General features: G+C 49.1%; 1 protein-coding gene across 1 annotated transcript in view; it reads left to right on the top strand.

Moving 5' to 3' along the window:
* Window positions 1-14,309, top strand: part of IGDCC3 (immunoglobulin superfamily DCC subclass member 3) — a 166,399-nt gene that overhangs the window by 145,701 nt on the left and 6,389 nt on the right. The window contains exons 8-11 of the mRNA XM_025199553.1: window positions 1,290-1,537; window positions 2,122-2,286; window positions 12,056-12,244; window positions 12,531-12,635. Coding sequence (XP_025055338.1) covers window positions 1,290-1,537; window positions 2,122-2,286; window positions 12,056-12,244; window positions 12,531-12,635 — 707 coding nt within the window. The remainder of the gene's footprint in view (window positions 1-1,289; window positions 1,538-2,121; window positions 2,287-12,055; window positions 12,245-12,530; window positions 12,636-14,309) is intronic.

Raw genomic sequence — 14,309 nt, 5'->3', positions numbered from 1 at the left:
TTCCAATTATGGGGGCATTTCAGACCCTGGCCTCAGAAATACACACTGAGATTTTCTGCAAGGCTGTGAATATTCCCCAGACACTTGCAAGGATCGGGCCTTATTTTTTTCATAACACAAAGGCAAAAGCTGAGGCTATCACCCTGCAGGATAAATGGGCTAATCCTAATGTTACTCTAAGACTGTTCTAATGTGCTATAATACAATTACAACATCACCAGAGGGCTTTCTGACTGGGGTTGATTAGACTTGGCTTATGTATCATGTGCGGTGCCGCTGCAAGCTCCCTGTCGGTAGCTATTACCATGATCCTACCTTGTTACGTTAGTAGTATATGGGTGAATGCCGTAGTGCTGTTGTTCCCTTCCTTGTTGTTGCCTGTACTAGCTGGGCCAAAGCTAGGTAGGTATATTTGCTGTTAGCACCTCCGTTTTGGTTGAATGTAAGACTTCCTTGCCATCCCACGTGGCATCTAGTATACTCATCCTGCTTCCTACCCTCATGGCAACAGACCATCTCAAAGTCCCCACCCCGCTTCTGGCTGTAAGGTTGAGCTGGAGAAACTTGCTGGCAGGTGTCTCTGATCTGCAGTGAAAGCAATTCAGCTGATCTTGGGGAAAGGGCTACTTGGCAGTCTGCTGAGAAAGGGCAGATTCCTAGTGAAAGCCAGAGGAACAAGTCAGGCATGAGGCAGTCACCTCTCTTCACCTTGGTGCTATTCTCTTTTTATTACACCCAGGGACTGCGTTTGTCTTCTTTGACACAGCCTTGCACTGGGAGCTCACGTCCCATTGGTTTCCACCAGGTCGGTGCTGGATGCTCTGATTTCAACAGTGCAGTCTGCCCAATTTGTACGTGAGACCTACACCGTTAACACCTCGTTCTCTCTCCAAAGCCCACGTGAAAAAGTCCCTTGGTGCATTCTTTTTCCTTTGTAACTCAGTTAGGGGTGACCCCAATCTCTTTAATCCAAGACAGAGACAAGCTGCCTGACTACAATATCAGGATAATCTGCCACCTCCTCCTCCTCCTCCCTTGACTTTCTTTTGAGATGGAATCATCAACATGCAGATCTAGGTTGGGAACCTGGTTGAAAGCCAAGTTTGGCCCGAAAAGTGAAGCCAAATGGGAGGTATTGACACTGTCCCTAATCAGGCTCAGCCTTTGAGCCCACCCCTACTTTTCAGACCCATTGGGTGAGATTGTGGCGATGCCTGATAGTGCTAGGGTCAGGGCTGCAAGGTGTGAAGCTAAAGGCCGCTGTTTTTTTTGTCTGCCTTTGTTTCCAGCACACTCACCATTTACGGGATCAGCCAGATGGACGAAGCCATCTACCAGTGCATTGCGGAGAACAGTGCCGGCTCCACTCAGGCCAGCGCCCGCCTGACTGTGCTATGGGCCGAGGGGCTGCCAGGCCCTCCCCAGAATGTGAAAGCTGAGACCGTCTCTGCGACCACCATCCAGGTGTCCTGGAGCGAGCCTCTGCAGAATACCAAGGAGATCATCGGCTATGTGCTGCACATAAGGAAGGCTGCAGGTAAGGCTCCTGGCTTGGATGCTCAAAAGGTCCCATCCTTGGGCACTTGGATATGATGCAGGGACATTGTAAGTAGCAACAATCATGTTCCTGCCTACTCAAGTTAGCATTGTCTGCGCAGGCACCAAAAAAACAGTAGCATAGGTTGATTCTGTGAGGCACTGAGCACCTTCCACCACCCCAGAAGCTGGCATGTCCTGAGCTCAGCCCCTGACTATAAGGTCTTGCCATATTGTAGAATCAAGCTGCCAGGGCACATCTGCCCTGTGGTCAGGAGGCATGACTGCAGCTCCCGTGGACATACTAGAGCCGGCTCTAAACCAGCCAGCCTCAGCACGGCACTTCCTGTGGGAGGGAAGGAAAAGCAAAGCTCTGTGGGCTCGGTCCTTTCCCTTCAGCTGAAGTCCATGGCAAAGGTTCCAGGTGGAGAAGAATCTGACCCACCTCTCAACACACTTCCTCATTGAGAAGCAAAACTATGGCTTGTTCAGGTGTCACTCTATTATCCATGTGCTCCCGAGCACCACTGCATTATCCTCCTGCAGCCTCACGCCACTCTGCTTTCGCTTGCTCTTGCGTTCCAGATCCGGTGGAGATGGAGTACCAGGAGGCCGTGAGCAAAAGCACCTTCCAGCAGCTCGTGACTGACTTGGAGCCCTCAACCAGTTACAGCTTCTACATCAAGGCGTACACCTCCCGGGGAGCTAGCAAAGCCTCTGATGCCATGGTGGTGAGCACGCTGGGAGAAGGTAAGGAAGTCTAAAGTTTGGATGGTTGCAAACCTTGGGGTGCAGCAACAATGTCAGCCTAGTTGCTGCGTGTACTTGGGTGTTTCATTATGTACTGCCCCCCACCCCCTGCTTACTGTGCTCTGGAACGTGACAGAGTCCCCCTTACCTGGTTACATTGAGGAGCATCTGGACTTTCTCTAACCTGGTGGTACGGAAGAGAGCAAGACCAAATCACCTGGCGGTCTCTGCAACACCTTATGCCTCACAGCATGATGTGGGAGCTAACTGTCAGTTTTTGCAGGGGTCTTGTTCTGGTATGTAGTCATCCTCATGTTGAGTGTGTGGCCTGCAGTGAGTGAGAGCCTCAGGATTGTTTATGACACCCCAAAAGAAAGCCTTTTATTGCAAGCAAGGCATGCCCATGGGTGTCTCTGCCTCCGCCCCTGCAGAGACCTCTCGAACTCTTTAGCAACTGCCTCACATGGTCTTGTTGGATATGTTCCTCCTTACTCAGAAAATGAATGAGTTCCTCAGTGGGGACATGGCTCTGGAAGCCCTCAGGCATCGGGTTCTTCACTGAGCCTATATGCAGTCCCTTGGGAGTGAAGGGCTTTGCAGGCCTATGCCCTGACAATGCAGTAACCCTGGTTATTTATTGGACAGAGATCCCTGCCTCAGGAGGGCCGATCTCTGGGCCAGTGTTCTCAATGGCATGACTTGACATTGTTTCATGAAGGGCAAAGATCAGGTAGTAGCAAAACCTGACCCCTCCAGCGTGTTAAGATGTACAGACCCTGTAGCTGCACTTACCTTCTTGGCCCAAAGCATGCATCCAGAGGAGGGGGCATAACAAGGATATCCCTACCCTGACAGCTGGCATAGATTACAGCAGACCTCCATCTTCAGCCAGCTATGCTGAAGCCAGTGAGAGCTGAACGCCCATCACCAGCCCTTGCACTGCAACAGGACTTTCATTAAATCATCGGCTTTAAACAGTAGTAGGCCTCAGTGCTGTCCAGCAGCCCAGATGCTGCAGTGCCAACTCTGGCACTGGCAGCCTTTCGTACAGAATGGTCTAGTGCATGTTCTTTATTTGATGGCTCTTCTCCTAAAGCCAGCTGATCAGCGGCCCTGGAGACAGAAGCCCTTGCTTCATCCACAGCACAAGTGCAGCATGGCCAGTGGCCATGCTAGCGGCCTTCCCAGCTGCTCTGCCTTGACCAGGAGTGAGAGGTTAGTAAGAAGGTACCGTATGTGGGTCTCCGTCCCAGGAGACTCTGTTTCCTCAGCATCTCTGCTCAGACTGCCAGTGAGTGCCCCCAACATGGTAGCAGAGTGTGATGCAGGACTTGCCCATGGGATGCTGGCTTGAAACCACAGTCCCAGGCCATCAGATAGAACAGCCTTTGGTCACCAGCGTTGAGCTTAGGCCCCAGCACATTTCAGACAGTTGGAGACCACAGCTTATCTCAATAGCTTCATCTCTCGTTTCAAAGCAGATGTATTGGAGAGGGGCGGGCACCGCACCCCAAGGGGTCTCTTTCATAAACATGAAGTCCTGCAGGACAGTGATAGGAGGACAAAGGGCCTGATTCAGATGCAGCTGAAATGGCTGCACCGACTCCAATCTGGGGGCTCAGCTCTGAGCCCTGTTTTCAGCGGATGTGAGCATTTCCTACAGGATCTAAGATTAAAGAGCTACTCTATCCCTGCTGTGGGACGTGCTGGGTTATTACTTTGCATGTCTATTTACTTGGCATTCTGGAGTCCCCCAGCCCTCCTTTCATCTAGCTTCTCCCCCTGGTGCAGAGACGGGGATGGACTCAGCTTAAGCTTTAAAATCCTTGACCCAGAGCTCCGAGTTCAGCCACAGTAGCTCACAGCCCCTCCATGCCTCATAAAACCTGGTGCTTCTTGGCATAGGTTGGGACAGGCTGGGCAAGGCTTTTCGACAAGCTTGCCTTAAATCAGGCCTCACGCGGTTATGTATCTTGTGAGAGGGCAATGCATTTCCTGGATCTTTGATGTCTGAAGGCACAAGGCTGCCATGCTGGCCTTAAAAACAACATCATCCCTGGCAACTGAATGCAGACATTGAGCTGTATTTTAATCACGGATGAGCAAGCCAGATTACATGTGTCTTACGGAGAGCTGCCCCTAGAGGAAACCTCCCCTACCAAAGCAGCATTCTCTGCTGGGACCAGGTGGCCAAATTACGGCCTGGTTGTGTCCTCTGAGTTGCTGCAATTTGCTTGAAAATCCGGCCCATAATTTTCTGCCCAGGAGGACAGTAGGTAGAACGGACATTGCACGAGCAGGCTCTGCAGGGGCCTCTGTCTATACACACAACTGGGTTGATGATATGCCTGAAGCCAGGTGCGAGCACAGCTAGAAATGTTCATGTGGTGCCTAGGTGCCTCCTGGGGTGGAATCTCACTGGCAGGATGGGACCTGGCCGGGGATGACAGCGGAAATGAGCATATGTCTCTGAATCCAACTGAAGCGAGCGCAAGGGTGGTGGGGGGGATGCCATTTCTTCTACACAGGACTTTGGATGCGGTGTCTTAGCTGATGTGGTGGTGTTGCTCTCAGGATGGGGCTGTCTTCCTGGCTTGCTGACAGATGAGCACTACCACTGCACTCAGAATCCCCTCCTTTTGCATGCCTGAGCCACATCCACCATACAGCCACTGATTTCTGAGGTTTCTCTCTTAAACAAAGTAAAGGGGTCGATTCTGCACTGGCTTACCCCACTGGGCTCTGCTTAACTAGGAAAACACGCACATCCAGAATGGGTACAGATGTTGTCAGCTAGCTTTAAGCTATGTGGTTCTTGAAGGACATATAAAACTGCCAGTAAGTGAGGAAGTTGAAGCCGTAATATCGTGAAGAAATATGCCAGGCAGTTAAGAATCTAACTTCTTACAGGATCTGGGCATCTCATGCTTTGTTACATCTGGGGCCTTAAGTACAAGCTCTCCTTAAGTAGTGGAAGCTATCCAAGGGTGAAATCTGCATTGGACCCTTAGTTTTCAGACAAGAAGATCACCCTTGGGAGTCTTTCAGATGGCAGGGATGTGGATGCCGGGCACTGCCTTAGCAATTTTATTTCATAGTTCGAAGCATATGAATGTATCTGTCTCACGAGTAATACCATGCACGCATGCTCCTCCTATGCAGCCTCACTCCAGACTGCCTTTGGTTGTCCTGCTTTCTGTCTCTGCTCTCTGCTCCTTGCTTTGTGACTAGGTGCAATAAGAAAGAAGGAGGAAACAAATACCAAAGAGGGAAACTAAGTGAATGATCTGAATTCTTTGCAACTCTTTAAAGGAATTCTAGTTCTTTGCAGCTCTGGAGAAATCTTCCTTTCTGTTCTTCTTTCTTCTCTATTCTCCCCATTTTCTTTTCATCATTTCTCGTCACGTTACTTGTCTAGCTGGAGCTCCTTTGGACTGGGGCTGGTGCACAGCTCTCTGCAGCGCTGGGCCATTGAGATAAGCAATGTGTTGAGAAGTGGAGTAGCAACAAGGCACCGGAAAGAGGAGCAGGAGATTAAGATAGGGAGAGAGTGAGTGAGTCCTGCATTAGGAAATCAGCCAAATCTCTCACTTCAGCAGTCTGCTCCTTCTCTTAGAGCTTTGGGGCCCAATTCTGAGCACATGTAATCCAGCTCGCCCTACTGTGACTCCGCTTTGGCAGTGACTCCCGATGTGGACTAGCGTGAGGTGAGAAGAGGATTGGGCCTGTTGCTGAAATGCAGCAGCTCCTCGGGCTACACTGGGGAGGTTTGCACCGCAGGCTCCGGTCTTGGTTCCTTGTCAATGAAAGTGTATGTTCTGCAGGAAGTGACGGAGCCACGCAGGGAGCTCGGTTAGGGATCCAGAGATGCAGCATGCAAGTCTGACCTTGGGCGAAAAGGATGACGTGATGGGAGAAGAAAGCAGTCGGTCTTATCCCATGGCTTGGAAAGATGACATGGCACAGGCCGAGAAAGAGCATCATAGGCAGGGCTGTACTCTCAGCTGCACCTTGGCTAGAATCTAGGAAAACCCCACTGATGCCAATGGACTCGCTCTCAATTTATCTGTATGTGCATGGGGTCAGAATCCACTCCAGCACCCGGGCTTGTTGCTCAACCTTCCAGCAGCCAGATAAAGAGGTGCTTTGCATGGTTGGTGCTGAGAAACACCTGCAGACGCCAACCCGGTAATGCAACTGTTATATCTCAAACAACATGCGCTTCGTGAAGCAGCACAGGTGCCTACTCTTGTCTTTTCCTGCTTTTTAGGGTTTTCTCCAGAACTTTTTGACATTTCTCTAGGATGAAGACTGTTCCTTTAGTCATCTTCAGTTTAAGATGACTTCAAGAAGACAGTTGAAGTGGCTGGGGAAAACTCCAAACAGCACTGAAGAGGAAGACAAGTATTCCATCCCTTAGCAAAAGGGAGACACCTCACATATGTTAGATACATTTTGTGTCATATATATACCTCTGTGAAGCACATATATGCTTGTGTGCATGTGTGTATACACACACACACATATATATTGCACACACACACAACTATACTTCCTTATTGTATACTTATTTATGTAATGAAATTATAAATAGCATTTGCATTCTACTAGTACGTACATATAATCAATACTATATATTCAAATTTTGAGTAAATACTATATATTCCATGTTTTGAAGATGAGACATTCTTGTAGTTTTTAATAAATGTAAGCTCTGAGACCATAAAATAAAACCGACTCTTCACAAATCAGGATGGCCAATGCTAGTGTTTCTTTGTTCCCTGGGATAAAGTTTCCTTCTCCCAACTACAATATTTTTCTTCGTATTCCAAGAAGCGGTGCCCTCCCAAAAGGCAGATTCCCAGCCAGCCTGCTGTGCGATGTGTCCATTGGCTTTGCATACGCAACCACGCATGCTCCTTTGTGTCCAAACCTTGCTTTTTTTGTGCAGATCAGACTGGTGGGCACCTGCCTGGAACGTGCAGACAGCTGTTTGTTTGCAGAGCGTTGGAGCGTGCTTGCAGTTAGCTTCATGTTCCACGTCATAGTCCAGGATGGAGAAGAGCTCCAGGAAGGCCGCTCGTTCTTCAGGACCTGCTGTGATTCTAGTTCTGCCTCCCGTATAGATTATCCATAGCAAGGCCAGACATCAACTAGCTGGAGAGAAACTTGTCTTTCATGAGGATCCCTGGGGCATGCACTACACCGTCCTGCAAAAGCAGAGGGAGAGTACCTATGTCCCGTAGCAATGCTGTGTCCAGGGGCTCTCACATCTTGCCCAACTTTTGGCAGTTGGCAGGAACTTGAGAGTTCCAGCTAAGTTGCATAATGGACAGACTTCAGGGATGCACCATTCTTATGCCTTGGGCAACAGGCCAGCAGCACCTTGGCCAAGCTAACTTGCAAAGGGCTCTGAACATGTAGGGAAGCTTGGATGCAAGTCCAGATCTAGGTGTCATATGTGGTTGCTAGGCCAAGAACAGTCCAAATGGCAGACAAGTTTCCCCCAGATTTCAGTGTTCCTCCTCTAGGGTCTGACTGCTCTGTGTCTGGGCTCAGCATGAGCTGTCTCAGGGTTGCTTTCTCTCTTGTGCCTGTTGCCAGTGGTTACCTGAGCCACCCCAGCAGCTGGACATTGCCAGGATGCACTCAGCTTGCCCCCTCTCCCTTCCCACAGCCTCTGCTCTGGGCCGGGGGGAACTGATGGCAAGCTAGCTACTACTGGAAGTCCTCTATGCCAGAGAGTCCTCTAGTGGTCAGCTTCACCGGATTTTGCTGCTGCTTTGCACCAGCAGAGTTAGTGCAAAGCAAGTGGCGGAGCTGAGAATCTGCACTATCGTGCTAAGCCGTTTCAATATGGCCTGAACAAGGTTTGGGAAAAACCCTAGAGCCTTCTCTAAGGAAATTGCTGCACCACGCAGTCTTTGAACTTGGTAGGCTAGTTTTGCCATATCTAGGGATTATGCCTCCCACCAAGCATTTCAGCTTTGTTCAGGTGGCACCAAGCCAAATGTCCCACCCTGCCAACTTGGATGTATTTATTTAAGGATGTGCTCAATTTTTTGTTTGCTGGGGCTACCAAAGGCTCAGCTTATCACACAGAAGTGATGCATTATTCATCTCAGGCAGAGAGACCTTCCCCTGCTCTCGTGTGCAGACCTGCCCTGGCATGGGGCAAGATCACTTGTCTTGCAGTGCCTTTCACGCTATTGTAGTGTATAATGGACCTGGGGAAAGGAGACTCACTTGCACCGTCTTCCATCCTCTTGTGAGCTGCACTGCCCTCCTCCTACTCTTCACCGTGTGAGCCCTGTGTCCAGCCACTCCCTTGCACTCAGGTCAATTCACAGGCCAAATCCATAGGTGATATGTAAGCTGTGCCTTGGGAAGCAAGTGTAAGTTGGCAAATGATTCATGGATTCTTTCTCTAGGCCCCATGTGTTATAACAAACAGGGCCAAAAATGCCAGTGTGGTAGTGAGGTGAAGCTTGTTGGAATGTGCCTGCAAGCAGAGGTTGCCTATTATGACAACAGTGAATAAGAGCCATTTGTGAATGGCTGGCATCCCGCACCTTCAGCACCTCTAGAAGTTTTCTTGCCTAGGCTGTTTTCCCTAAATAGCATTTGACTGTTGGGCCTGGCACAGTATCCTTGGGACCCATAAAACCTCTACTCAAGAGCAGAGTCCAGACTATCCTTTGTCTTGCCCAAGAGAGATTAGCAGGGAAGGACAATTATGGGAGCTCTTGTTTGCAATTTTCTATCTTTGTTTGGATGAAATGGCATGGTCCAGTAAAAGTTCAGGCCTGAAAGCCACGGTAAACTCACATTACCATCCCATCAACTTAAGCCTCAAGATACTATGATGGTAAGAAGGAACCCTGATTCATTGGGGTTTTTTTCCCCATTCAGAGACATTAAGCCAGAGTGATAATGTCACACAAATGAATAAGGAAGCTGCTTTCTTATCCCTTTCTGTGGAACTTGCCTGGGTATGCTCTTGTATTGTAGGTCAATGGGAAAACACCAATTCATTCTTCCTTTCTATTGATTTACATGCAGGTCATTAGGAAAATACATTGACTTGTCCTGCACTGTGTTCCCAGTGTGAATCAATGGAGATGCGATAACTTTTTTTGGAAGATTCATGATTGCAATTGCATAGACATGTCTCATCAAACAGTGGAGCAGTCTTTAATTGCCTACTGTATTTTTATTAGGAAAAAAGGCAATTCAAATGAGTCAGGAAATTCCTAACTGTTCAGTTATGCTGCTTTAACCCTTCTTTTCAAATAGGGACAGTAGCCTTTCTGCTTATGCCAGTCTTCAGACTGCACCATCTCGTTCCATTGACTTTGACCTGTTCAGTAAAATTATTACTATTATTATGTATTTTATCAGTTGCCCTGCGAGGCTGTGTGCCAACAGAAATTATCAAGGCAGCTTTTTAGTATACGTATCGATAAATGTGTAGACATTTATAGGCAAAAGAAGAGCAACTATAGTTTCAGAAGGTAAGGCACAGTTACAGGACCATCCATCCTTATCCACGAGAGGAGTGATTTTCAGGCAGGGTGTGTGGCAGGGATTTCAGAGATGTCAGATAGGAATCCATAGTGTTCAAACCATTCAGACCTGTCGTGGGCTTGCTGGTTTCTTTGCAACAGAAGAATTGCTCTTTTATTTTTCTGTAGTCAAAAAATGAGTGGCAACTAAGAGCTGGCATTGTCTGAGGAGTCTCTTGACTAATGAGGGGTTCCTCAAATCTGCAGAGCTTGAGAACCACTCCTAGAGCATGACCTGATAACCAGGTGGGATCAGTTACTAACTTCCCCGAGGCAGAGACATCATGGGAAGTCAGTGCCTCCTCCTGAGGCACCTGCTCTTGGTCCGTGTTGGATGCCAGAGTTAAGTGGATGATTGTTCTGTTCCTGTTTGCTGGTTCCAATGCTCCTTGATGTGAGGTGCCACTGAGATGATATTTATTCCCAGAGAGCTATGGTGCTGGCTTCTGCACCAAGGGCATGGACTTCGGGAGCTAAATTCTGCTCCTGGATTATTGGAACAACACTGGTCCCATTGAGAAGCAGTTTCCTGCCCAACAAGGACTATAAGCAGGCCTGCCTGGGTAGCGGAGGTACCTACTCCCTGCCCCCATGAACCCCTTACATGGGACATCAGAGACCCAGAGGCCTGGAGCCCTGAACCAGCAGGGATCTCGGCTTACCAATGCAGGGGGAAGTTCCCAGACCTGCTGCACACACTGAAGGGTGCAAAGGGACCCAAAAAATGAGTAGAGCATTTGGCCTGGAGCATCCTGGGGTCAGTCAGGGAAAAGTCTGACAGAGAGCTCCCCCGTGTGAGAGGGTGAGGAGAGGAGGGCAGAGGAGGCTGAGCAAGGTCCTGCCTCAACCCTCCTCTGCTTTGCCCACTGGACTCCCACACCGGTGAGCCAGATTCTTCCATCCCTAACAACACAGCATCACCGAGGGACACATCCTGTTCCTTAAACTGGCGCAGCCTTGACAAACCCACTGCAGTTTAACAGGGATGCCCAGTTCACAGGGAAGGGCTCTCAAGTTTCATGACCACCTAAAACCTGGTGAAGAGATGAGCACTCTGTGAAGAGCACACTGGTCCAGGACATTGCTTGGCCACCACGGTGCATAATTACATATGGCTTGGGCAAAGCAGGACCATGCATCCAGCCTCCCAGGCCCCTGACTGGAACATGCTGATCGGCTGCCTTTGCTGTTCTGGTGTGGACATAACAAGCACCCCCAGTGCCAGCCTCTCAGTGGGGCCTAGGATGTGTCTGGGTCTGCTGGGGTAGCTTCCAACCCTGCCCAGCCCCTCCTGGGAGGCAAGTGCTGCTTCACGGTCTGAAGGAGCCCGATCCAAATCTTTGGATGTCAGTGGAGAGGTTGTGGTTGATTCTTCTAAGCTCTGGCTGTAGCCCAAAGGCACAGGGAACAGCATGTGAATAGGTAGGTAAAACTGAGAAAGAGCCTGCATTGCCTTCCCCGCAGCAAAGTCTCAGTGCAGCCTTCTGACCAGGTGAGTGCATCCCACCAGGATTGTCATACTGGACATAGCTATAATTTAGCAGTGATATAATGTGGAGAACTGTCCTGCCTTGATTGAAAACACTTAATTTCTTGCTTATCAATCCCCGATTTCCTCCCTTCCTCATTAACATTGTGGAGAAAGGTCCTTCCAACACTGATGGAAAGTACTTCTAAGCTAGCGCAGGTATCTGGGATCTTCAGCCACTTGCACCGTATTTCACGTGGAGACATCAGCCTCAAAGCACTGACCTGTCCTCCTGGTTTCACCCTCCCCGAGGGACTAATCATTCTAAAAGGCCACCGCTGCCCCACAGTGAAGATCACGAAATCTGGAAATTCACTTCCACGGCTGCTGCATTTCTGCCATCCTGCCTCCCTGCCCTGACCTTAAGGGGCTGAGAATCAAACGGCATCAGAATCTACAAAGTAGCCTCCTACCTTGTCCAACCACCATGCTGCGAGCAGGAAACAGTTTGAAGCTCTCACAACTTCATGGAGGAATTCAGGGCCATTAAACCAGGGGTGGTTCTCAGTTGCTCTTCCCACTCTAATCTAGCTGTCATGCTGTCAGACTCAGCAACCTCAGTGAAGTGCTAGCATGGGCATCATGAGTCTTGTACTCTGCAGAGTATATTGGGGCTAAAAGGGCACAGGTGTGACCCAGGTGGTGATAAAATGTTCTCTCTGTCTCTCTCTTTCAGTCCCAGCGATGCCTTCCCTCTTCATTAAAGTTATTAACAGCACCGCTGTCCAAGCCACCTGGGAGCCTTCCATCAAGCTGGGCCAACATGAAGGGTTCAAGCTCTACTACCGTAAAGTTCACCTCTCCCAGTATACTGGGCCAACATTACTGCCCAGCAATGTTACGTCTTACAACATTACTCACTTAGGTAAGTACCAAGAAGGCCTTGTCCATGTTACGTTGCTTAGCACAGGAACATTCGCCTGCTTGTTCTTGGTGAAATACATGGCCTCTAGCAAGTAGGAGAGCTGCGTCAGGTTTGTTTTTAGATCCCAAGCTTGCTTCACAGCGACAGTGCACATTCACTATTGAGTTCAGCGGGAACATCGTGCTTGGCTGTTGCCACTTGTTTCCCAGACACGTGCCCCAACAGGCAGGTTGTTTTATGGGAGCGAATCCACCTGAACTCTCTTCCTTGTGTCTCTCTTCAACAGACCCATCGGTGGTGTACGAAGTCAAACTCCTTGCATATAACCAGCACGGGGATGGAAATTCCACGGTTCGCTTTGTGTCCCTCCGAGAAACGGTGGAGAGGACAGGTAAGAGGCAAAGCCACATCGGCTGGTCTTTGGGGCGTGAAACTTTATCGTGAATGGGAGTTTTGGAGCCAGTTCTGGAGCATTGGAGTTGTAGCTAGCGAGAACCTTCCCCCCTCAACCCAATCCTCTATACCCCTCCCTCTGCGTCTTCACCTTTAAGAGCGTTTCATTTACAGCCCAACAAATAAACTTAAAGAAAGATTGCGTAGGGGCTCAGTGCCCCCCGGTGGCTAATTTGGTTGTTTCCCCTTGTTTATTCCCAATGCCAATTTGCCCCGTTTGGCAAGAAGGGGAAGCAACGCCAGCATGACCCGCCAACTGTGCACAGCCTGCTCCCAGCTACCCTTCACTAGTGCCATTAAAAAGGATCTAGTAGCACAATTCAGTCTGCTCTCTGCTGATCCAAAGAAAGGCTGAACGTACATAGTTTCCTGTGCTCTGGTAACTCGATAACAACTTTCTCATCCAAATTCAAGTTTAAGAAGCCAGAATGCGGCTGACCGCTTTGTGGACAGGCTTAGAAAGCAAATACACTTATCTCTCTTTTGAAAGCTGCAGCTGTGCAGAGACGAGTACTTTTTTTTTTATCGTCAAAATTGCGTGAGATTTCTGTACGTTCGGTCCTCCGGGTTAATTCTGCATATGTACAGCTCCCGGTGCCCTTAGCAAGAACCTTAAATATGTGTCCAATAAGGCAGGCTGGCTGTTACTAGGGAGACTCAGGTATGAAGCTATACACGTTGGACTTACCTTCAGCAAACCCCGAGGAGACAGGCAGGCTTGTACTGCACTGACTGAGAGGAGAACCTGCCTCAGACACCAGAACAATTGGTGTGTTGGACACATCACAGTCAGGTTTGATGTGCTAGTAGTTTAAGGGGTCCTTGTCGCCCCGCCTTCCTAAATATTCAAGTTCTTATTTTCAGTGTAGGTGAGAACAGCAGATAAATCGTTGCTGTTTCTAAGGATTTGATTGCCACAGACATTATCTGTTCCCCCGCTCTGCACTCCCCTGCAGGCAGTCCCTTGCTGTCTTGGCAGCCAAAGTGAACAAAAAGAAAGTGACTGCAGAACCAGCTTAAACTGACCAAAGAACCAAGCTCAGACTTGGCCCAGCCTTTGCTTCCATACATGGGGCCCAGGAATGGCCAGAATCAGCCACAGTGTCCTTGCAAGGACAGAAAGTCCTGATCCAACTCAAATTTTCCACCTCATTTGCTTCCAGGACTCTCTTCTCACTGTGGCAGGTCAGGAGTGTTTGTGCCCAGACCTCCGAGTCTCCCACCCCTTGTGCCCCTCCAGTGAACCTCTTTTTCAGGGAAGCTGCACTGATTTCAGCTGGAATGAAATAACTTTTGCTGAGTGTCTATGGGGTGGAGGGGAGGCGGGTGGAGACATATGCTTTTTAAAGGAATTTAAAAAAAGCAAATGATTACGTTGGGGTAAGGTTATATGGAGGTGAGAGGTCTCCCTTCCCTCCGCTTTGACTGATCATTCCTCTTGTAGGCGTATAAGTACCCAGTGCTTCTGGAGTCATTTTAACCAGCCTCCCACTGGGAATACCTCCAAACAGAGTACCGTGTTATTCATCCGCTATCGTTCTTTCCTGTAAATATTAATCTCATCAGCTTCCGTCTAATACTTTGCGCCCCTGGTTTATATAGCAATACTTGG

The sequence above is a fragment of the Alligator sinensis genome, unplaced genomic scaffold (genome assembly GCF_000455745.1).
Source record: "Alligator sinensis unplaced genomic scaffold, ASM45574v1 scaffold210_2, whole genome shotgun sequence".
NCBI lineage: Eukaryota > Metazoa > Chordata > Crocodylia > Alligatoridae > Alligator > Alligator sinensis.
The sequence above is the reverse complement of the archived record's forward strand: the minus strand, read 5'-3'. Positions and strand labels throughout refer to the sequence as shown.